Raw genomic sequence first — 24,804 nt, 5'->3', positions numbered from 1 at the left:
CAGAAGTTCCGTCGAAACACTGCGACACTGAGGACGCTAGAGAAACCTGTGAACATGCGCAGTAACACACACACGACCTTCTAGTGGTAGACGCCCACAATCCCACAATCCTCTGGTCGCGTATTTCCGGTTTTTCTAATTCAGCCGTAAGTGGCGTTTCTGTCTGTCGCACGGCCGTGTCCAGAGCTTTCAGGAAAAGAGAGCTTTTCTGTTTGTTGACATTGTCGCCGTTCACTGTTTGGAATCCCTGAAGTTTCGGGAGTCACCGTCGCTGCCATCAACATGTCGGTCCCAAGCGCACTCATGAAACAACCGCCCATTCAGTCTACGGCTGGGGCCGTCCCGGTTCGCAATGAGAAAGGTACTGTGCTGAGCCGTTTTCCAGTCGGATCTTACCTCCGCCTTCTTCAGCATACTCCAAACCTACTAAGACAGACCACCACAAGCCCACTAACCCTTAAGATTTCCCTGCCCCGTGTTTCTTCTTCGACTTTTCTCCTCAAACTCGCACCTGTTCGCGTTGCTCATCTTGTTCCTATCGCCTGTCTTTTGCCCTCACACCAAGCATCCCTCTTTCCTTGGACTTCATGTATAAATTATACTAATATACATAGTGAATGCCTGCTTTTGCACAGCGGCTTGCGGGATACAGCCCTATTTTGTTAAATATAGCAACCTGTTTATGCTGCTTTTATAACTCTTAACATTGTATGTGTCTGTCTCTCTCTACTGCATCACAAGCTCATAACGTCCTTGAGACAGGAACCAGGTCTTTTTACACTTTTTATTCCTTTCATCCAACGCAGTGACTGTATTAAATTGAATACAGACTTGTGTAAGCCAATACCGTTAACCTTAAGAAATTCATATTGTAGATGCGAGATGTGTAAAAAGAGGCACATTCTAAGCAGTGTGCAGTCTGACACCTGTGATTCCTCTCACATAGATGATATAAACCAAACGATGTGGGAGGGCAGAGAAGGAATAAACTCTTCAAATTGGTTAATCAAGGAAAGCTTCTTGAAGAAGTCGATCCTTAACGGATGGATAAGATTCCAGGGCAGATAGAAGAAGCAACAGTATGTATACCTGTTAGGGGAGTTAAACTAAAGAGTCTATTTTTGTTTTCAAGATGGATTTTGGAAAATAGTATCAGATCTTTTTTGTTGTTGTTTTTTTAAATAAACTGTACCTATTCTTGTGTAACTCGGATATTTTATTTTTTTTAATTCAACGTGACTTTTGAGAAGTATCCTTTGATACCTACAGATCTACTTCATTTTAACTATTTATGAATTCCTTTGTATAATTAGGTCAGTTTACTCCCTACTGAGTAGTTAGTTGTTTTTTCTCCTCTTACAAACAGTGCTGTAGTTGTCACTTTTTTAATTTTGTAACCAACTGAGCCACCCAGGCACTACTTTTTTTAATTTTTTAAGTAAACTCTTGCACAATGTGGGCCTCAAACTCAAGACTCCAAGATCAAGTCTCCTCCTTCACTGACTGAGTTAGCTAGGCACCCCCTGTAGCTGTTCTTCTTAAATGTGTCTCTTTAGTGCACTCTGTAAGAATTTCTCTACGGTAGACTCCTAGAAGTTCATCATCAATATAACTAGCTATTTCCTTTCTTTTTAAGTTGATTTATTTATTTTCAAACTGGGGAAAGGGAGCCGGAGAATCCCAAGCAGGCTTCGTGCTGTCAGTGTAGAGCCAAACATGGGGCTGGAACTCACAAACCATGAGATCATGACTTGAGCTTAAGTCAAGAGTTGGACACAACCAACTGAGCCACCCAGGTGCCCCATAACTGGCCATTTTCAGTTACTCTCCACGTGGGTTGTAAGAGCATGAAGAGTTTGTATTTCCCCACATATTTATACTTAGTTATATCAGGTTTTTTAATTTTGCCTACTCTAATGGGTATGAAATGACATCTCATTATTTTAATTTACATTGCCCTGATTACTAGTGAGATAAGGCATCTTCATATATTTATCAATTCTCTAGGTTTTCTCTTCTCTGAATTACCTGTTTCTGTCATTTACCTATTTTCTACTTGGTTTGTTTTTCTATGTCCCAAATCTATCACATCTGTTTCCCATTTTGTTTTGGTTTTTTTGGCTTATCTTTTCACTTTAATTTTGGAGTTTTCTGTTTCATAGGCATTTTTAATTTTAGTGTTCTCAGATTTATCAACTTTATCTTTTATAGCGTGTGCTGTATGTATATTGTGTAAGAAACCATTCCCTATACTGAGATTATAGATATTCAAAGTATATTTTTCTTTTTAATGTTTTTGTTATTTATATTGAGAGAGAGAATCCTGCAATGTCAGCGCAGACCCTGACATTGGGCTTAATCCCACAAACTGAACATGAGAGTGTGGCCTGAGCTGAAATTAAATGACGGACACTTAACTGACTGAGCCACCCAGATGCTCCTATAAATACTTTTTATTGTCTAAGTGTTTGTATATACTAAATAGGATTGAATACACAATTGTGCAAGACAGATCCTAATTTAAGGAACTTATTATCCAGTAGGGATATAAATGTTTAAGGTAAGTTTTTCACACTTGGGTCTTTAATCCATCTGGAATTGTGTGTGTGTGTGTGGTGTTGGAGATCTAATTTTACTATTTATCTTATGGTTAACCAATTGTCCCTACTCCAATGTTCAACTAGCCCATCCATTCTCCACTGCATTTTAATGTCACTTCTGTAAGATACCAAACTCTTGTATGTAGGTTTGTCTGCTTTCTAATCTGTTCCATTGGTCTCTATGTATCCTCTAAGTCAATGACATATTGTTTTAATTACTGTAAGTTTAAATAAGCCGTGCAGTCTGATACAAAAACCCTTCCCCACTTCACCATTTTTGGGTTTTTTTCATTAAGACTTTATTTTTTAGATAACTTTTAGGTTCACATTTCCCATATACCCTCTGCCCCCACACAGGCACAGCCTCCTCCATTATCGACATCCCTCACCAAAGTGATATATTTACTGCAATTGATAAATCTACATTGACACAGCATAATCACCCAAAGCTCATAGTTTACATTAAGGTTTACTCTTGGCATTGTATCTTCTCTGGGTTTAGGCAAACATTTAATGACATACATCCATTATTATGGTTTCATACACCGTAGTTCCACTACCCTAAGACTCCTCTGTGCCCTCCCTATTCATCCCTTCCCCAGCCCAACCCTTGGCAACCACTGATCTCTTTACTGTCTCCTTAGTTTTGCCTTTCCCAGAATGTCATGTATTTTGAATCACACACTGTATAGCTTTTTCAAATTGTTTTTCACAGAGTAATATGTAAGTTTCTTATTATGTCTTGATAGCTCATTTCCTTTTAGCATTGAATAATATTCCATTGTCTAGACATATCATAGTTTATCCATTCCCCTAGTGAGGGACATCTTGGTTCTTTCTAAGTTTTGGCAATTATGAAAAAGCTTAAATAAATATCAGCGTGCAAGTTTTTGGGTGGACATTAGTTTTCAGTCCCTTTAGGTAAATACCAAGGAGTGCAATTGCTGGATCATATGGTAAGAGTATGCTTAGTTTTATAAGAAATCACCTAAGTGGCTGTACCATTTTGCATTCCCACCAGGAATGAATGAGAGCTGTTGTTCTACATCCTCACCAACCTTTTGTGTTATCAGAGCTCTGTAGCTCTGATAACAGATTGGTTATTCTAATACATGTGCAGTGGTATCTTATTGTTTTATTTTGCATTCCCCTGATGACATATGATTTGAAGCAAATAAGCTTATTTGCCATCTTTGTATCTTCTTTGGTGAGGTGTGTTAAGGTCTTTGGCCTCACCTTGTTCTTCAGAATTCCCTTGGTTCTTTTTGGCTTCCTATTCTTCCATGTGATTTTAGAATTAGCCTGAGGACAGCAGTGAATGGAATTGCATTAAAATTACAGGACGTGCATTTATTGATTAACTTGGGCACAGTTGTCATATTCTAATCCTTAAATAGGATATATTTCTCCATTTATTTAGATCTTTTGGATCTTCCAATATAATGGTATATTTTTCCTCCAAGAAGCCTTGTACATCATTTGTTGAATTTGTTCCTTGGTATCTTATAGATTAGTTAGTATTGTAAATAGTATTTTTTTTAGTTTATTTATTTATTTATTTTGGGAGAGAGAGAGCATGCGCACGAGCACTTAAGAGTGCACACAGTGGGGAAAAGGCAGAGAGAGAATCCCAAGCAGACTCCACACTGTCAGCACAGAGCCTGACTCAGGGCTCGGTTTCACAAACTGTGAGATATGACCTGAGCCAAAATCAAGACTCAGATGCTTGGGGCGCCTGGGTGGCTCAGTCGGTTAAGCCTCCGGCTTCGGCTCAGGTCAGATCTCACGTTCGTGGGTTCGAGCCCCGTGTCAGACTCTGTGCTGACAGTTAGCTCAGAGCCTGGAGCCTGCTTCCGGTTCTGTGTCTCCCTCTCTCTGACCCTCCCCCTCTCATACTCTGTCTCTTTCTGTATCAAAAATAAATAAAACATTTAAAAAAAATTTTTTTTAAAAAGTCAGATGCTTAACTGACTGAGCCACACAGGTACCCCTGTATGTTTAAACTTTGTGTTCTAATTTATGTAGCTAATGTACAGGTACACTTATTTTTATCCAACATTTATTAAGCATTCTCCCTGAATTCATTTTTAGTTTGCTTGTTTGTTAATCTTATATTTTCTATATAATAATAGTCTGTAAATTTTGAGTTTTTTTTCCTTTTCAATCCTTACCTTTATTTCTTTTTCTTATTACCCTAATTAGAACCGTAACAAAGATGTTGACTAGACAGTGTGATAGGGACAATCTAAGGATGCCCACTGTTTTTATTTTTTAAATTTTTTTTTTAACATTTATGTATTTTTGAGAGACAGTGTGATCAGGGGAGGGACAGAGAGAGAGAGGGAGACACAGAATCTGAAGCAGGCTCCAGGCTATGAGCTGTCAGCATAGAGCCCGACACAGGCCTTGAACCCACAAACTGTGAGATCATGACCTGAGCCAAAGTCGGACGCTTAACTGACTGAGCCACCCAGGCGCCCCTGCCCACTGTTTTTTAAAGGAATGCTTCTAATTTATCATTAAGCATAATATATGTTGTTAAGATGATGTAACTTAAAATATATAAACCTTAAATCGTATGTTATGGGGCACCTGGTGGCTCAATCAGTTAAGTGTCTGATTTTGGCTCAGGTCATGATCTCACAGTTCCTGAGTTTGAGCCCCACATCAGGCTCTCTGCTGTCACCACAGAGCCCACTTTGAATCCTCTGTCCCCCCTCTCCGACCCTCCCCCACTTGCACATACTCTTTCTCCCTCTCTCTCAAAAATAAATTAAAAATAACATTAAAAAAAAGAAAAGAATGAGTCGCCAGTGTGGCTCAGTCAGTTAAGTGTCTGACATCAGCTCAGGTCATGCTCTTACTGCTCCTGAGTTCAAGCCCCACATTGGGCTCTGTGCTGACAGCTCGGAGCCTAGAGCCTGCTTCAGATTCTGTGTGTCTCTCTCTGCGCCTCCCCCACTCATGCTCACTTGTGCACACTCTCTCTCTTGCTCGCTCTCTCTGAAAAATAAAACAAACATTACAAAAAATAAAAATAAAAAAGAAGAAAACACCATTAGATGAATAGATGGTTGGATAGTGGCTCTCTTCTCTTTCAGAGCTTCACCTGCAAAGGCAGAGGTTGAAGGACATTGGGAAAGAGGCTACTGAAACATAAGTTATCTTTATCACCCAGGTGAGATTTCGATGGAGAAAGTGAAGGTAAAACGTTATGTGTCGGGAAAGAGGCCAGACTATGCCCCTATGGAGTCCTCAGATGAGGAGGATGAAGAATTTCAGTTCATCAAGAAAGCCAAAGAACAAGAAGCAGAGCCTGAGGAACAGGAGGAGGATTCATCCAGCGACCCTCGACTGCGGCGTTTGCAGAACCGTATTAGTGAAGATGTGGAAGAGAGGTAATGACTAGGGTTATGTTTCCCTGGACCTAAACCCCTACAGCTTACTTAATAAGAAAACAACAGTAGCTAATAGTTGAACAGTACTTACTATGTGCCCGGCACTGTTCAAGTAAATTTCCTAATGTAATCTACCTAGTAACCTTATAAGGTATGTACTATATCCCGATTTACAAATGAGGAGACTAAGACACAAGGGGTTTGGAAAATAACATGACCAAAGGTATTTAACCAGCAACTGGCAGCCAGTAAACACCAAGTTACCTCTGGTCCAAAGGCCCTAATTAACTCACTAAGGTAATAGAAAGCACAGACCATTGGTTGGTCTGTTGAGAGGAGTCTTAAAATTGGAGAAATTGAATTAATCCACTCACTCATTTTATTTAATTTTTTTAATGTTTTATTTTTTATATAAGAAAGAGACAGAGACAGGGCACAAGCAGGGGAGGGGTGGAGAGCTGTCAGCACAGAGCCCAGCGCAGGGCTCGAGCTCACAAACCATGAGATCATGACCTAAGCTGAAGTCGGATGCTTAAACCAACTGAGCCACCCAGGTGCCCCATGTTTTTTTATTTCATTTTTACATAACAATAATCACTTATTAGTGGGGTTTGTGTGCCTCTTGGACACTGACAGTTTCTCAAACTTTGGAATCAGATTGGCACTATCATTCTCATTTCCTGTACCACATCGATCTTTTTGGAGTACTTTTTATACAGGAGCCACCAAAAATCCAGTTTCATAAAGATACAGTGTCACTGAAAAGAAACCTAGTGTGATCTAATGTTGAAACTGAACCACCTGAGCTACAAAGCAATACCGGCACATCCATGTTTGTTACAGTGCTTCATGATGCCTCAGCTTACATTTAATGTTGTAGGTCTAACTTGACTCTTTCCTCTGACACTTTGTTGTTTTTTGTTTTTTTTTGTGGGGTTTTTTGAGCAGTTTGAATTGCAAAATGGTATATCTATATTGGTTTAATTATGGTTGGTTGGTTTTTATTTCAATTCAAGTTAATTAACATACAGTGTAGTATTGGTTTCAGGAGTAGAATTCAGTGATTCATCATTTACATTAACACCCAGTCCTCATCCCAACATGTGCCCTCCTTAATGCCCATCACCCATTTAGCCCATCTCCGACCCCTCAGCAACCCTTTGTTTGTTCTCTGTATTTAAGAGTCTCTTACAGTTTACCTCCCTCTCTTACTTTTCCTTCTCTTCCACTATGTTCATGTTGTATTTCTTAAATTCCACATGAATGAAATCATATGATATTTATTTTTCTCTGACTTACTTCGCTTGACACAGTACACTTTAGTTCCATTGCTCTGACACTCTGAATTAGTTTTTCTTACCTGCACCTCACTTTCTCCCCCTCAAGACTTCAGTTGTGTTTGTTTTGTTAATTTTTAATTCCAGTGAGTTAATATACAGTGTTCTGTTATTTTCAGGTGTACAATATAGTGATTCAGCACTTCCATACATCACTCTGTGCTCATGACAAGTGTACTCCTTAACCCCCATCACCTATTTAACCCATATTTCCAACCTTCTCCCCTTTGGTAATCATCAGATTGTTCTCTATAATTAAGAGTCTGTTTCTTGCTTTTTATATTATTTTTTTCCCTTCACTTATTTGTTGTTTCTTAAATTCCACATGAGTGAAATCATATGGTATTTAAGACTTCAGTATTAATAAAATCAAACATCACATCCAGGTGGTATACAACTCAGGAATGTGGGTGGTGCTTTTTTGTTTTTGTGACATTGGTGTTACACCTGAGGATTCTGTTTTTCAGATTGGCTCGACATCGGAAAATAGTGGAACCTGAAGTGGTAGGAGAAAGTGACTCAGAAGTAGAAGGAGATGCGTGGCGCATGGAACGAGAAGATAGCAGTGAAGAAGAAGAGGAAGAAATTGATGATGAGGTATAAAAAAGGAAAATGGGAAGTTCTTTCTAGTTCCACCAAAAAGTTGGAGTCTAAAGGCATAAGCTTGCTGCTTTTGGCAGACTTCTGATCCATTGTTCCTGTTTGTTGCAAATAGAGTTGAAAATAAAATGGTGCTGGGTCCCTGGTGGCTCAGCCTTTTAAGCATTTTACCTCGGCTCAGGTCATGATCTAACAGCTTGTGAGGTCCCATGTCAGGTGAGCTTGAGTCCTGCTTTGAGTAAACTCTGATTCTCTCTCTCTCTCCCTCTCACTTCCTCCCTCCCTCCCTCCCTCCCTCCCTCTCTCTCTCTCTCTCTCTCTCTCTGCCCTTCATGGGATTCTCTCTCTCTCCCTCCCCCTCTCTCTCTCTTTCCTTTTCTCTCTCTCTGTGCCTCACTTGCACTCTCTCTTTCTCCCTCTCACTCCCTCTCACCCCCCCACACACACAAAGAAAATGGTGCTATGTTATATTTAGTTGTATCAGAATTTATTAAGCTTGATGAGGGAAAAACAAGAGCACATGTCATTGGGCTGACTGACTTGGACATATGGCTTGATAGGAAATAGAACGGCGCCGTGGCATGATGCGTCAGCGAGCACAGGAGAGGAAAAATGAAGAGATGGAAGTCATGGAGGTGGAAGATGAGGGACGTTCTGGGGAAGAGTCAGAATCAGAATCTGAGTATGAAGAGTACACAGACAGTGAAGATGAGATGGAACCTCGCCTTAAGCCTGTCTTCATTCGAAAGTAAGTATCTTACAAACCAAGTCTGAGAATAGAATCCTCTTTTCTATCTAATGCTTTTCTGAAATGTTAGCACCAAGTGAAAGTCTTCTACCCAAATCCTTACCTGTGCAGAATATTTGCTGAGGAATATCTTAGAGGTAGCAGAGAGCCCGAGTTGGCTTTCACAGCTCTCTTTCCAGTTAAAGAGCACATAATCTGCCTAAGTACAAAATTAAACTTGAAGAGCAAATTCCTGTTCCTTTCCTAATGGCGAGAAATCCTACTACTTATAGTCCAGAAGGTTCCTTACTAGTCAGGCAGTTCTCAAAAATGAATGGAATTATGATGCTCTAAATACCCGAGGTAACTCCCAGTTTTGGTTCTTTGCAAATAATAAGACCTGTTGATTGTTGGGCTTTCTGATTTGGATGGGATTTGAGTTAGAGGACAAAGAGTTCCACTCTAAGGGCTTTGGACAATTAACAGGACCTCTCTGCTGCAGGAAGGACAGAGTAACAGTTCAAGAACGTGAGGCTGAAGCACTGAAACAAAAGGAGCTGGAGCAGGAAGCAAAACGCATGGCTGAGGAGAGGCGCAAGTACACACTCAAGGTACTGGGAGTGACTGTGAGAATTACATGCAAGGAGTGTGCTTAGGTTTGTCTGAGGAAAATAAAGAAGTCCAACAGTTAAGTCGTTCTCCTTCCCCAGATTGTAGAAGAAGAGACCAAGAAAGAACTGGAGGAGAACAAGCGGTCCCTGGCTGCCCTGGATGCTCTCAATACTGATGATGAAAATGATGAGGAAGAATATGAGGCATGGAAAGTTCGGGAGCTAAAGAGAATCAAGAGGGACAGAGAAGATCGAGAAGCGTGAGTAATTAGATGGGCGTAGAGTTTAATACCGCTATTTGGACATGTTCCTAGAAGAGTAGCTATGAGACTCAACACCTACAGTGAATGCCAGTCTAGCTTTCTTTAGGGTTCATGCATCTGGGTGAGTTTCCTGTAACTAGAATGTGGCTTATTACAGTAAAATCAGGGAAAAGAAACACTTTCTCAGTGTTTCTCTGTGATAGAGTGCCAGCTAATATTCCCTGTAGTTTCCTAGTAGACACACAGAAATTACTCACTGTTAACAGTTCTCTGTTCTTGCTTAAAAACCCAACCCAAAATTTGGTGACTTAAAGCAATTGATTATTCCTCACAGCTTCAGAGGTTGTCTAAGCAGTTTCTCTGCTGGTTTCACCTGGGCTCTCTCAGACAGTTGTATCCAACTAGAGGACTTACTGGGCTAGAAAGTCCAAAATGGTTTCATTCATGTGTCCATTGTTAATCCTGTCAGCTAGAATGCCTCACTTCTTCAGTGGGCTAGACTGGCTTCCTTATGTAACAATCTAATGGCAATATTCCAAGAAGGTAAAGGGGGAAACTGGCAAGGTCTTTGAGGTTTACATGTCATTTCTGCAAAGGGGCAATGCATTTTATGAGGGGAAGAATTTATGGCATTTAAATAATTTACTACAGTCCCAGTTAGAGTAAAATAATTTCTGAGCTGCATCACCCATTCTTGAAAATTACTAGGAATGAGAGGGTAATCCCAGATTGCAAAGGGAAACCATCACTAGAAAACTGTTCTCAGCCTGCAGTTTCTAAGGTCTTTATCCTGGGTTTCAAGGGGTTCGTGTACTCTTAAAAATTGTATACAAAATTGTGTGTACATTTGTATTTTTCTGGTAAAAGGGGATCGATGACCCCCTTCTCCCAAAAAGGTTAAAATCATAGCAATCTACTTAATGATGGTGACTCTTGGTTTGTCACATGTAAGTATATATAGGATTACTAAAGAAATGCCAGCAAAATCTTAACACGGTTATCTTAAATTAGGATTTTTTAAGAGCCAAGTAGGCTTTTTAGGGAAAGGGAATTACATCTTTTTGTTTGTTTGTTTGTTGTTATTATTTTATTTTTTTTTATTTTGTTTTTTTTCTTTTTTTTTTCTTTTTTTTTTCTTTTTTTTTTGTTTTTTGTTATATTTTATTTTTTTATTTTGTTTTTATTTATTTTTTTTTTTTTTCTGGGAAAGGGAATTACTAACATTGCAAAATCGAGCAGTCATAGGATGCCTGAACCTTTAAAGGCTAGAAACAACTTTGGGAAGTTTGTAATAATGAAGACCACATCAACTTTTTATTTCTTGGTCCCCTGATCGGAATTCCTAATAGGCAATGGCTAGAATTAAAGAAGGTAAATAATGCTTGAAAGGAGGTGCGACTGCGTTATGTTCAGGTAATTGGGTTTTTCTGAAGCTGGAATGATACGGTTTTGTTCTCTGTACAGTCTTGAGAAGGAGAAAGCAGAAATTGAACGAATGCGCAACCTGACTGAGGAAGAGAGACGAGCTGAGCTTCGGGCAAATGGCAAAGTCATTACCAATAAAGCTGTGAAGGGCAAATATAAGTTCTTACAGAAGTATTATCACCGGGGTGCCTTCTTCATGGTAAGAAGTGAAAAGGGAATAGGAAGGTTGGTCTGTAGAAATAACTCCAAGCCTATGAGTTTTTTTTTCCCTCCCAATAATAAACTGTCCTGGGATGTTACTTTCACTTGCCAATGGTCAGTTTTCTTAGTTGCTCTTTGTCTCTGAAGAATATAAACCCAATAGAAAAAAGCATTTGGTAGCAGGATTTTAGAAGTAGCAGCAACTATTCTCTTTTGGCCCCCGCTCTCAGGAGGAAATGATGTAATAGAAGAATTGAGGAACTGAAATACAGAGATAGTGATCTACATAGATACATCCTAGACTGGTTAGAGCCCCACAACCAATTAGATATCACTATTCATACCCACATGAGAAATTTTGCTTATGCAAAAATCAGGCTCTACAAATAGCTGTATATTATCTCATATTTGGGAGGCATAAACTTGATTCACTTCATTCTGAGCTGACAGGAAGTGACTTTAGCCTAACCAAAAAAATGGCTAATCAGCCATATGTGTAGTATCATCAAGATTTTGTTCTTCCTATAATGAACAAGATCAGTAATAGACCCTCTTAACCCTATAAAGTGAAAACTTCTTCCAAATTATTTAGATTATACCAGTGATAGTTCCTTAATAGGGACATGTCAGGAAGGAGAATGGGAGAACTGATTGTATTTATTACCATAATACCATGTGGTTTGTTAAATTATTTCCTGATGCTAAAGGAGTTTGTATCAAAAAGTAGTTTCTTCAGGAGCAGGTGGCTTGGTTGGTTAAGCATCTGACTTTCACTCAGGTCATGATCTCAAGCCCCACATCGGGCTCTATGCTGACAGCTCAGTGTCTGGAGCCTGCTTCAGATTCTGTGCGTGTCTGTCTTTCTCTCTCTCGCTCGCTCTCGCTCTCAAAAATAAACATTAAAAAAATTATTTTCAAATGCTGTATATCAAACCCTAAATATCCCCCACTGCAGCTAAATCCCTGCCTTTCACTGTAGATAACAATAAAATTTTTAAACTTCAGTAGAGGGTTCCTTCTTCCCCTCCAAAATCAATTTCAGTCTATTCTGTAGGAAATGTTCACTTATTTTGTAGTTTTCCAGCCCATGTAGTGGTTGGTTTAAGTTTTTGTTTTGTTTTGTTTTGGTTTTTTTTTTTTGGAAGAGAGAGAGCGAGCAAGCAAGCAAGCATGGGAGGGGCAAAGAGAGAGGGAAAGAGAGAATCCCAAGGAGGCTCCACACTGTCAGTGCGGAGCCCAGTGCAGGGCCCAAACTCATGACCGTGAGATCATGACCTGAGCTGAAATCAAGAGTCAGACACACCAACTGAGCCACCCAGGTGCCCCCACCCATGTAAATTTCTAGATTGGAGCCTGTGGAGATTATGGACTACTTCTTGTACTGCTTCAAAATCCTAAAGTATCATTACTTATTCATTTCAGCAACTTTAATAATCAAACTTCTTAGAGAAGCAGTTGCATTGCTGACTAAGTACACAAGGAAAGGGTTACCTGAAAGTCTTTTGGTGCACATATTCAATAAACTCTTCTCATCTGGATGAGGAGAGTGAAGTTAAAATATCTTCTGAGATTAAATGAGACTCTCCACCTCTAACAAGCAGAAAAGTAGATCTCACAAAAACTCTTATCTTTAAATCCTTTCCAAAACAGAAAAGAATACTCCCAAAGTGTGTTTGGTTGAAGGACTCCACTCTTCCACAAAGCTTTCCTTAACCAAGATGGTGCTGTTTTAATTCCTTCAGCATATGTCTGTAATTTGTATCATAACATTATGGTTTTAACTAATATGTTGATTTGAAGCTATTCTCTACAGTTACTTTTTATAGTTAACCTTTAGAGCATTTACTGTGTAAAGAGCACTTCTAGTTTTTGTGGGTTTTTTTTTTGGAGGTAGGGTCCATGCCCAACATGGGCCTTGAACTCATGACCCTGAGATAAGAACTGAGCCAACTAGGCACCTCAAAAGCACTACTGTTTAACACTGCTAGAGGATATGTAATTCGTGCCCTCAGATGGCTTACAACTGAAAAATGGGGCTAAGGCAAATATATACTAAAACTATAACAAAAGAACAAGTGAAAATACTGTGGGACTTCTGAAAAGGGAGATATTTTATTTTGTAAGTGATGGAAAAGAATGACATAAAGAAGGTGATATTTAAGATATGTAAGCTTTCTGACTTCAGTAGTAGGAAGACATTCCAGGTGAAAGGACTAGGACTGAAGGCAAAAAGTATAATCTGTAAAGGGAAATTGCAAGGAGAGATAGATTAAAGCTCTGTGTTATTTGGCCTTGGCTATTACAGAGTTGTGTTTACTTAACAAAACAGAACCACTGAAAGTTTGTGAGTGTGGCAAATGTATGACAGTGTTTTAGAAAAAATCTAGTCACAGTGTGTAAGATTGATTCTAAGAAAACACGATGACCCAGATAATGGGAACTTATAAGAAGTGGTGGGGTGCCTGGGTGACTCAGTCAGTTGAACGTCCAACTGATTTCAGGGTCATGAGACAGAATCCCACGTTGGCTCAGCACGGAGGCTCCCTGAGATTCTCTCTCCCTCTCTCTGTCCCTCCCTCCCCTCCCAACCCTCTTGCCCACTCTCTAAAAAATGGGTGATGGACATTAAGGAAGGCACTCGGTGGGATGAGCACTGGGTGTTATATTTAAGTGATGAATCACTAAAACCTACTCCTGAAATCATTATTACACTATATGTTAACTAAAGATTCAAATTTAAAAAAATTAACGGCAACTTATTGTGCACAAAGATTACTCAAATTTTGATTCTGGGTAATTAAGAAAATGTTCCTACTTATGGGAGAAGTTAGAGACTGATTTGAAAAGATTAGGGAAGTGATTTTTACTTAAGATGTGAGTCTGAAGTCCCATCAGAATATCCAAGGTAAGATATATAATGGGCAGTAGAAAATTCAGGAGCAGAGATTTGAAAGGCTTATACATAAAGTTGAAGTCATATGACTGAATGAACATAATGAATTCAGAGAGAATATAGCCAACCTTCAGGAAAGGTTTACATTTAGGAAAGAAAAAGACAACACAAAGGAAAAAAGTATCTCCTCAACTAGATGTAAGCTCTTGAAGAATAGGTTCAGTACCTTCTTTGTGTCCCTTGTAGTGGCTTAATAAATTTGTGATTTGACTATTGGGAAATAAGAACCACAAGGTTAATAAGATTCTTTTCTACAGGATGAGGATGAAGAAGTATACAAGAGAGATTTCAGTGCACCTACTCTGGAGGATCATTTCAACAAAACCATTCTTCCCAAAGTCATGCAGGTAATGGCATACCTTAAGAACAAGCGAGAACGAAGTAATGTATTGAGGCCTAGGACATGATGTTTTGTGGTATAACTCATCTATCCTTCCTTCAGGTCAAGAACTTCGGGCGCTCTGGTCGCACCAAATACACCCACCTTGTGGATCAGGACACCACCTCTTTTGACTCAGCATGGGGCCAAGAGAGTGCCCAGAACACAAAATTCTTTAAACAGAAGGCAGCTGGAGTACGAGATGTATTTGAACGGCCATCTGCCAAGAAGCGGAAAACTACTTAGAGTTCAACTATTTATTCTTCCAGTTGAGGAACATAAGGGGACGTCTCAGCGTCTGGTCCTTGATTTGATTTTACCATTATTTACATGGCCCCTCTACCAGCCTGTTGGACCTATTGCCATACTTGTGACACTGGGTAACCCGGTCTTTGAAGGTGCTTTGTGGGGTCTGGATTCATGCTGAGAAACCCATAGAAAAGCACTATCCAGATAGGATTAGAGGCTCCCCACTTAAAACCATTTCTGAGAAATCTTAGGTTTCCTCACTTCTCTGCCTTCCTTCCCAAATTCACTTGGGACTATTTCAGGTTTCTTTTTCCACCTTCTTAGATTGGGTTAGAAACATGGGCATATTAAGTGGACAACGCTACCTTATAGGAAATCTAATCTCACGGATAACTGTTTTACATTTTTGGTTGGAGTCAGTTTTTCTAAGTGAACATATTTTTTGATCCATTTATGTATGTGTATCAAGAAATAAAAGAATCATATACAAAGAGGTTTTTTATGATACTGGAAATAAAATGTACAAGCTAACAAGAATCTACCTGTTAACTAAAATAAAAGCAGAGAATTGTTGGGCAGAGTGTTTAACATTTTGATCATCACATTGATCTCAGAAACCAACTCATGCTAGATAGGCTGTATTCTAAGTGGCACCCAGATTTACTCCATGAGCAGATATGTGTATGGTTCTCCTTGCTTTCTAAATTATAGTTGTATTTAGAACAAATGTTGACCCACGAAATGTGGAAGCCAAGTACTTACCAGTATCTTCTCCATGCCCAGCTTCTGCATCAAGGACAGCACAGTGCTCTCCCAGTTGCAATATAATGGCATCATGCTACACTTAATTTCAGTAATTTTCCACTTAATATTTACTACATAACCACCCTGCACATGGCAGAGCTCTAGGAGTCCTAGGAGTTGTAAGGAATGACATTTAATCAGTGGAAAGGCAATTTCTCAATTACATTAAAAAAAAAAAATTAGGCAGCCAAGGTCTTTTTACAATCTTTTAAATGCCCCATTGGGAGAAAACACTCATAAATCTCTAAATGTCCTAAAATAAAAATATGAGTATAAATTACTATGGGGTAATAAACCCATAAAGATGAGTATAGGTCATTTTTGTGTGGGCCAGGGAGGAATACAACCTAAGAGTTAACTCTAGAAACAAAATGAGCATAAGCCACTGAAAGTTTATTTTGGGAGCGTGTGCCCCTCTGCACACGAATGAGCAGGGGAGAGGCAGAAAAAGAATCCCAAGCAGGCTCTTTGCTGTGAGTGTGGAGCCCAGTGGGGCTTAATCTAACAAATCCTGAGATCATGACCTGAGACACAATCAAGAGTCAGCCGCTTACCCAACTGAGTCACCCAGGCACCATAAGACACTGAAATTTTTTTAAGGACATGTTTATAGCTATTTGTCCACTCTGAGGCAGATACTAGGCCAAGCTTTTTACATTCACCAACTCCTAGGTTCTTTTTTTTTTTTAATGTTTTTTATTTATTTTTGAGAGACAGAGACAGTGCGATCAGGGGAAGGTCTGAGAGAGAGGGAGATACAGAATCTGAAGCAGGCTCCAGGCTCTGAGCTAGCTGTCAGCACAGAGCCGGACGCGGGGCTCGAACCCACAAATGGTGAGAGCATGACCTAAGCCAAAGCTGGACGCTTAAACAACTGAGCCACCCAGGCACCCCTCCTAGGTTCTTAAAACAATCTATTGGGGCACCTGGGTGGCTCAGCTAAGTGACTGACTTCAGCTCAGGTCACGATCTCACGGTTTGTGGGTTTGAGCCCCATATTGTGCTCTGCTCACAGCTCAACCCTGGAGCCTGCTTCGGAATTTTTGTTTCCCTTTCTTGCTGCCTCTCTCCCACTCATGCTCTCACAAATGAATAAACGTTAAAAAATTCTTTAAGGGGCGCCTGGGTGGCTCAGTCGGTCAAGCATAAGACTTCAGCTCAGGTCATGATCTTGCAGTTTGTGTGTTCGACCCCCGTGTTAGGCTCTGTGCCAACAGCTAGCTCAGATGCTGGAGCCTGCTTCAGATTCTGTGTCTCCTTCTCTCTCTGACCCTCTCCAGCTCGTGCTCTGTCTCTCAAAGAAATAAACATTAAAAATCTTTTTAAATATTCTTTTAAAAAACTATCAGATACGTATAATTTTACAGTTGAGGAAGCTCAGCAAGTGAAATGGTCTTCACTCCAGAATAGTAAATGGAATGTAACATAACAGTGTTAATGGTGGCTCAGGATTCAAATACTAAAGCAACTTCAGAAATCAAAGTCTCTCATAATTAATTCTGTATAAGATCTAAGCAATATATATCAAATCTTATATTGTACTTGCATGTTTCCACCCCAGCACTAAATTCTAATTCAGTGGCTTATGAACAAGAATGGTTATTTACATCTATATACAGTGGCTCCTTAGTAAGTACTCCTCTTTCAGTTATTCATAAACCACTGTAGAGACCATGCCATGGGCTTCAACAACTTTGCTGAGACTCCATATATACTTGAATACTGTTGAGAGCTAATTAGATGAATTGAGCCTGGCCTGCCACCTAGCATCTGCATGTGAACATGAGGTCATGAGGTATTTTTCTACAGTGATCCTTCATATAATTTCATTAAATCCGGGGATTGAGGGGAGTTGCTTAAATTCTATATTCTAGTTATATTCTAACATGTAAATTTGCCACAATAAAATACAGTATGCCACAATAAAATGCCACAGTATGATATATATAGCACTCGATCCAAGATAACTGCAAAAAAAGTAAAGTCTTTATTGAAATAAAATAATCCAGTGAGTGGGTCTGAGAAAACAAATTAGTTGGTTAGGGCAATAAGAGCCTCTACCACGTTGCCCATGTGTTCCCTCAAGCTCCGTTCTGCTGCTGCTCGTGAGATCTCCATCTCTGTCATCTGTACAAAAAGGATCAATGATGTTACCCAAGCCACTTCTGGAGTATTAAAATACCACCAAGATTTACTGACTCTACTGGTTTCATTAAACAATCCCAATTAAGCAATGTAAACACTAGTTCAGCATTACTACTCACTATCAGCTCCAGATCTTCCTTCTTAATGGTGACTTTGGCCAGTTCCTTCTCCCTGTAAATATTCATGTACATTAGTCCTCATTCTCTAAACTCACCTGTCCTCACCATCCCAGGAAGGATCATTCCTAGCTGTGCCTTCCAAATAAATGACTTCTGGCAAACACTGTTGAATGAAAGCACAAATTGACTCCCACTCCTGTCACCTAACGCCCCCTTCCCCTCCTGTCTGGAGTCTAGGAGAGGCAGCAGGGACTGTCTGGAGGCCTTGCCTTCCAACCAACACAAGACTAAATGTAAACCTTATATGCACGAAATGGTGACAGAGCTGAAGAACAGTACAAGGTATAAAAGCTTAACGATGCCTTTATTTTTGTATGAGGGAACTGGTAGGGTACAGAAAACTTACCGCTCCTGTTTGGCTTTCTGCTCCCGGGATCTTCTGTCTCCAATCACGGACATTGCCTATGGGGGGAAAAAGATCTAGTTACTACTCTGCTACCCACAATTCCTAACAATCTAAAAAGCTAATAACGAGCGGGTCAGGGGGTCCATTCGTGATGACGAGTGTTATCAAGAACCAAGGCCTAGGTTTAATTCAATTCTGTCTACCTTAAGCCCAATCTTTATCAAGCTCCTTTTGCAAGCGGAGGGCTCTAGAGACGGTTTCCCTTTTGCCTCCTCCCGCCAACAAGATGGGGTCCCCTTCTTGGAGCGAGGTTCCTTACAACCTGAGAGGCCGCTCCACTTTCAGCCCACCCAGACACGCTCACGGCCAACCTCACCGTCTCCAGATTGGAACTCTGGATCTCCTTCTCCTCCGCGTAGTCGGTGACTCGCTCCAGGTCCGCCGCGCCGCTGTCATGCTTCCGTGGCTTCTCTGGAGGCCGCTCTGGGCCGCCGGTCTCAGTCTCTAACTCCAGCTCCACATCCCCCTCGGTAGCCATATCTATCCCACCGTGCTGCCGCACAGGCCCCGCCCCACCCACGAAGACTTCCGGTAGCTGCGCCAAAACTTCCGCCCGGAGAGGACGAGGCGGAGCTGGCTTCGAGCCACACCTTCATTAATGTTTTGGGTACTAGAAGCTTCAACCGGGACTACAGGTCGCCTCTCAGACTTCCTTTCAGGGTTCTAGTATTGTTTTCTCCAAGGCCCTCTCCCACACCTAGCCCATCACCACTGCAGACGTTCCCAACTGACATCCTTCTCTTCACCTAGATTCTACCCACCTCACCATCCACCCCCCGCCCCGCCCAAGGAATTCTGTTCAACCTGGTTGGATACCGTCTAATCCTAAACCAATTAAGAATGCTAATCCACCAGAGGCCAGATTTGCAAACTGCTCCCTAATCTGGGGAGAACAGCCTGAGTGGCCCAAAGACCAGGAATAAAAAGTAGCTTCAGAGAAACATTTGAATTTACCACATCCTGGAGGTCGATGCTCTTTTCCTGATGTCGCCCCAATTCTGCCTTAGACTGGGTGACCACCCCCGCACTGTGGCAGTTCATGGTTGAGGATAAAAGAAAACTGCTTTCTCATCTACCTTCCATCTGGTGGACCTGGGCCTAATCCCCGGGACCAGGATGATGGGTGCAAAGGCGATCACAGACCCCAGCACCTCTCTCCAACGGGAACAACGCACTGGAGTCAGGAGTGTCATGGTGAATCCTCCCTTCTATCGGGTGAGAGCGTAGAGAGCATACTTGGGCAAAAAGCCTTGAAAGGTCCCTAGAGCAAGAACTGTCTGGGGAAAAAAACGGAAGGGAATGGTGGCTGAAGCTGGAGAGGAAAACCCACAGGGCCAGTAAAGACGATAGGTCTTCTTTTCCTCTCTGAGTCCTTTCTCTTTGCCCGGAGACCACCTATCCTTCCACTTCCCAGTACCAGATCTATAGGTCTACAGAATGGTGGGTGGCCAGGTGTGACTTAGGCTTTTAGGAAGGTCTACTCAAGCCTGCATCAGCTCTTATGATGAAAGCACTACTTGATGTCAGTGGAAGGCAATCCTAAATAGCTTGGAACCATATTCTGAGAATTCCTGAGTAAAAGGAAAGAAAAGGGAAAGGGAAATTTTGGAATTCAGCCTCTTGGGTTAACCTAATGCATACATTAATGTAAGCCTTTCCTCAGCAAATCTCCACCATGCTGCCCTACATACATCTGCTCTACCCCCTAGGTGTCGTGCTGTGGGCCTGCTCCCTGTACGTGCTGCTGCCATACTAGATGGCCCTTTGTCACAGAGTCTACTTGTAGCCGCCTGTTCTACATTCTCCTTCATGTGGGGGCCTCAGCAGTCTGCTGCCTTCTTCTGTCAAGGACAGTAGTGGAAAGGGTCTGGGGGAAGGCACACGGGGTAAGTGAAAGAGTTCAGGTCGCAACATATGAAGAAAAAAGAGAAAACCTCAATGGACAAAAGATTCAGATTGGGGGCAGGGGACAAGTGAAAGGAAGTAGTACTTCTCTGTACATGATGACTGTCCCTGACACTTCTCACATGCACTCTCCCTCCAGATCCAGATGCCCTCAGGATTGTGTGCCCATCTGTTTGGCCACTCTGACTGCCCAGTGCTCAGTGGTTCTGGGGCTGTGTACCGAGTATGTGCAGGAACTGCCACCTTCCACCTGCTGCAGGCTGTGCTGCTAGTCCACCTCCACTCCCCTACCAGCCTGCGGGCACAACTACACAATAGGTGTGTGTATATACACTTTGGGTGGGGTGAAGATGGGGACGGAAGTAGACATAAGCTAAGTAAAGGAAGTTTCAAGGTGAAGTAACAGCATAGAAAGTCCAAAAACAGGTTTAAGTCTCTATTTTCACCATACTTACTGTGTGACCATGAGCCACATACTTACCCTCCTTGAATTTCTAGTTTCTAAAATAAAGATAACAATGGGGTTATTATATGCAAACCCTTTATCAACTGTGAAACATTGTCCAGATGTTATTTAGGTATAAGTTAGAATTTGGAATAGGCTGTGATGAGCCAGTTTCTAGTCCCTCTCACGTAGGACTGCTTCCTCCTTTCCTACAGTTGTCTCTTCTCTCCCCTTTCCTATAGTTTTGATTTTTCCTTTGCCTTCCTCCATAGGCACTGTTCACTTCCTCTGCCTTTTCTTGAGTCTTGTTTTGTCTCCTAACCAGCTTCTGGTTCTTCAAACTGCTGTTCCTGCTAGGTCTCTGTGCCATTGCCTTCTGCATCCCTGATGAGCATCTCTTCCCAGGTACCTTCCTTCTCATATCCTAATTAGCACGAGTAACTTAAAAGATTTTTCTAAGGAAAAAAGTGGGTAGGAAGAAAACCAGGAGTAATGATATAATTAGCTATATTTTCCCACTGGTGCCCCACTTGTAGCCTGGCATTACATTGGCATCTGTGGAGGCTTCACATTCATCCTTTTGCAGCTGGTGCTTATCACAGCCTTTGCCCATTCATGGAACAAAAACTGGTAAGGAGCACCTCTAGCCCCAAAGGTTCTTCTTGGGAGGACTGTCTGACATTATTAGACCGAGTAGGGTTAGGCAAAGGGTCAGTGGTCCCAGAACTTCCAACTGAGCATTAACAAAAAGCTCAGAAATGTGATGACTCTGTGGGCTAGGTGGGATGAGTAATCACAACTGTTCCAGGAAAGGGGGAACAGTAATGGATAAAAATAAGTGGAGCCCACCCCAAGCCACTGCCCACATCCTACCCTTAGGCAGACAGGTGCAGCCCAAGACTGCTGCTGGTTCCTAGCTGTACTGCTGGCCACCCTGGGATTCTACAGCATGGCAGGTGTGGCGGCTGTGCTCCTGTTTCACCACTACACACACCCAGCTGGCTGCCTGCTCAACAAGATGCTGCTTAGTCTGCACCTTTGTTTCTGTGGCCTCCTCTCCTTTCTCTCCATCGCTCCCTGCATCCGCCTCAGTGGGTACATGCCTTGCAACACTGCAAATCTGGAAGGCCTTTAGCATAGAAATATTCATTAGCCTCCCTAATCTTAGTCGATTTTCTGCTTCCTCCAAAGGGTGGGGCTCTAGTGTAGATGGGGTTCTAGTGTAGATGTGATTAGGAGTGGAAAGGACTATCCTGTAGACTAAAGCAATGATCTCCATTCTCCCCAGAGCAACCCCGTTCTGGCCTTCTACAGGCCTCTATCATCAGCTGCTATATCATGTATCTGACTTTCTCTGCGCTGTCCAGCCGCCCTCCAGACAGTGGTAAGGACCAGACCTGGACTCTCTAAAACCCTTTTTTGTTCATGCCAAATACTTAGTTCTTTGTTCTTACCACCTTTCTTCTGTTGTTCCTTCTCAGTGATCTTTGAAGGACAGAATCACACTCTGTGCCTGCCTGACGTGAGTAAAATGGAATCCCCAACACCATATAGGTTTCTGGCAGTGCTGAGTACTGGCATCATGTACACTTGTGTGCTTTTTGTTTGGTGAGTAAAAGTATCAAGGGGAAAGGTAGGAGAGAAGGGAGGATACCCAGGACAGAGAAGGATGGTCAGGAGACTGACTGGGATCATGGTTTATTTGAACTTAAGAGCAAGACAAGAGTGAGGAAAGTTCCCCATAAACAGAAACAGTTTCTAAGAATAGCACTTGTCAGATGATCTCTATGAGATGAAGGGGGCAGGGAGAATGACTTGAGAATTAAAAATATGTACAAAGATTTTAGGGCCCTCACATGACAAGATTTATAAATCTTTGTTAAATGGGCTCTGGGGATACAGTACCCTCCCGAGAATTACCAACATGGACCAGCTAGCAATCCGTGATCTCCAGCAACCCCTCTTGCTTTTTGACTGGACCTGCTTGAGAACTGTCTCTTCTTTTTCAGCAATGAGGCTTCCTACCTGGCTGAGGTATTTGGGCCCTTGTGGATCATCAAGGTTTACAGCTATGAGTTCCAGGTGAGGATGGAGAGCTCAATATCCCCCAATGCCCTTCCCGCCCCTTACACACAAAGAGAAACACACACACACCCTACCAACCTCTACCCAGAATACTCAGATTCTAGCTGCTATTACCTTTTATTGAGTACCCACAATGTGCTAGGCACTGTGCTAGATACTTTACATTCATAATCTCTTTTAATTTAATCCTCACAACAACCCTGTGAGGTAGGTATTTGCTCCATTTTACAAATGGAGAAATTGAGGCACAAAAGGTTAAACATCTTACCAAAGTTTTCATATGCTGGAACTAGAATTTGAACCCAGATGTGCCTCCACTTTGCATACCAGACTATCTGTTCAAAGGGGAGTTTTCTATATTAATACCCTCACATTCTTGAAGTCATTCCAAAACATGCTGCCTTTTGTTTTACAGAAGCCCTCATTCTGTTTCTGCTGCCCTGAAACAGTGAAACCAGAGGAAGGTGAGTATCCATAAGAATGTCCGTTAGAAAGTGTAGATTTCTGCAGAGTGCCAAAGAGCCCTGGAAGCACCTTCACAAAAGAAACTGGGGGAGGAGGGAAGAAGTGTTTCAGTGGCACTACTCCCAACAGCCCTTCCCTCTCTCCAGGGCAGAGGGGTGGGGCTGCCAGGCCAGCTGACCAAGAGACCTCTCCAGCTCCTCCAGTGCAAGCCCAGCATTTCTCCTACAGCTATTCTGCCTTCCATTTTGTCTTCTTCCTTGCATCACTCTATGTCATGGTTACCCTTACCAACTGGTTCAGGTAGGATGGAAGTGGGCCTGGGATGTACTTCTATAAACTTATTTTAGGAAGAACAATTTAAGGCCAGTCCAAAGGGTTCTCCAGAGACACACATGGATCCTCCATCATCTTTGGCTGGGAGGTAGGACAGGTCTAAAAGCTAAGATCCTACATATTCTCTAACCAGAGACTTTCGTTCCACAGCTATGAGGGAGCGGAACTGGAAAAGACCTTCACCAAGGGTAGCTGGGCTACCTTCTGGGTCAAGGTTGCCTCATGCTGGGCCTGTGTACTCCTCTATCTTGGGCTGCTACTGGCACCACTCTGTTGGTCCCCCACCCAGGACCTCCAGTCAAATACTTTCAGGCGACACTGTCATCGCATCAGTCCTACAAGATAACAAATATTCAGTCTAGGTACTGTTAAACTGGAGTTCCCTTGAGGTTGTACTTCTACTTTTGGCTCAGGAACTGTCCAGTGCAGCAGACACCTCAAGGACACAATGGGCAATTATCTCCCTTTAAACTGAAGTCAGTACTACAAATAGGAGAAAGTGGCCCTACATACTCTCAATGCCAAGGGCAGAGTATATGACTTACTGGAGCTTCCATTACATCTTTACCCCAGCTCAAGAACTTAACTCCCAAGTCAGCAGCTCAGGAACCACTGCTGATCCCAGCAGACAGTGCGGTACCAGCCCTTTTCTGGCTCTCAGCGTGGAGATGGGGGCAGGGAAAGACCAAGGACTGAAGACTTACTTGGGTCTGCCCTTGGAGATAAAAAAGGAAAATAAGCCAGTCCTGGGCCCAGGGAGATAAGCAGCCCAGAACAAACGAGGACACAGAAAGAAAGGAACAAAGACCATCCTAGGTTTTAATCCTGATCTTGAGGTCAAAGGAACCAGGAAGACAAAAACCACCCTCAATCCTTGAAGAATAACAGAACAGAAGAGAATGTGAACACTAGATAGCAGCTGACCATGGGAAGTCAGTGAACAGCTGGATTTGGGGGCCAACTATGAAGCAGGCGAGCAAAATGAGGAAGAATGAGAAAGAGGGGCATCAACTTAGGTCTTGAAGCCTTCCTTCTTAGACCCTCAACTCCATCCTTGGGATGGTGTTCAAGCTCTGGGTGGGAACAAAAATCACAGAAAAGAAGCTCCTATGGTTCTTAGAGGATTCCTCTACCACATAGCTGGAGTGCTTGTCTGTTTGTTGTAGTATAATAAAGAATTTTTCTGTGATGTTTCATTTAGTCTACATATCTAAAACCTTTGAGAGTCTAAAGTTCTCTCCCCTTTTGGTGGGAAAGGGTAGCCATTCCTCCATCCCCATCCCCCCAAACCCCC

General features: G+C 41.9%; 3 protein-coding genes across 3 annotated transcripts; 2 read left to right on the top strand and 1 right to left on the bottom strand.

The window, feature by feature from the left end:
• Positions 1–122: 122 nt before the first annotated feature.
• On the top strand, positions 123–15,331 carry MFAP1 (microfibril associated protein 1). The gene is made up of 9 exons (XM_029951370.1): positions 123–361; positions 5,779–5,998; positions 7,803–7,932; positions 8,496–8,683; positions 9,165–9,273; positions 9,373–9,533; positions 11,001–11,160; positions 14,373–14,462; positions 14,558–15,331. The coding sequence occupies exons 1-9, from the start codon at positions 283–285 to the stop codon at positions 14,738–14,740; spliced, it is 1,320 nt and encodes a 439-aa protein (XP_029807230.1). The 5' UTR covers positions 123–282; the 3' UTR covers positions 14,741–15,331.
• Positions 15,332–17,511: 2,180 nt separating this feature from the next.
• Positions 17,512–19,318, bottom strand: HYPK (huntingtin interacting protein K). The gene is made up of 6 exons (XM_029952239.1): positions 19,232–19,318; positions 19,044–19,096; positions 18,594–18,867; positions 18,218–18,273; positions 17,812–17,863; positions 17,512–17,674 (listed from the first exon to the last, which is right to left on the bottom strand). The coding sequence occupies exons 1-6, from the start codon at positions 19,316–19,318 to the stop codon at positions 17,579–17,581; spliced, it is 618 nt and encodes a 205-aa protein (XP_029808099.1). The 3' UTR covers positions 17,512–17,578.
• Positions 19,319–24,789, top strand: SERINC4 (serine incorporator 4). Its single transcript, XM_029952756.1, has 12 exons — positions 19,319–19,492; positions 19,987–20,163; positions 20,322–20,500; positions 20,953–21,032; positions 21,164–21,257; positions 21,507–21,718; positions 21,916–22,011; positions 22,109–22,235; positions 22,637–22,709; positions 23,128–23,176; positions 23,324–23,477; positions 23,661–24,789. Exons 1-12 carry the CDS (start codon positions 19,394–19,396, stop codon positions 23,854–23,856), a joined length of 1,536 nt encoding a protein of 511 aa, XP_029808616.1. The 5' UTR covers positions 19,319–19,393; the 3' UTR covers positions 23,857–24,789.
• Positions 24,790–24,804: the final 15 nt, after the last annotated feature.

The sequence above is a fragment of the Suricata suricatta genome, chromosome 9, assembly GCF_006229205.1.
Source record: "Suricata suricatta isolate VVHF042 chromosome 9, meerkat_22Aug2017_6uvM2_HiC, whole genome shotgun sequence".
NCBI lineage: Eukaryota > Metazoa > Chordata > Mammalia > Carnivora > Herpestidae > Suricata > Suricata suricatta.
Note: the sequence above shows the minus strand (reverse complement) of the source record. Positions and strands in the feature narration are given on the sequence as shown.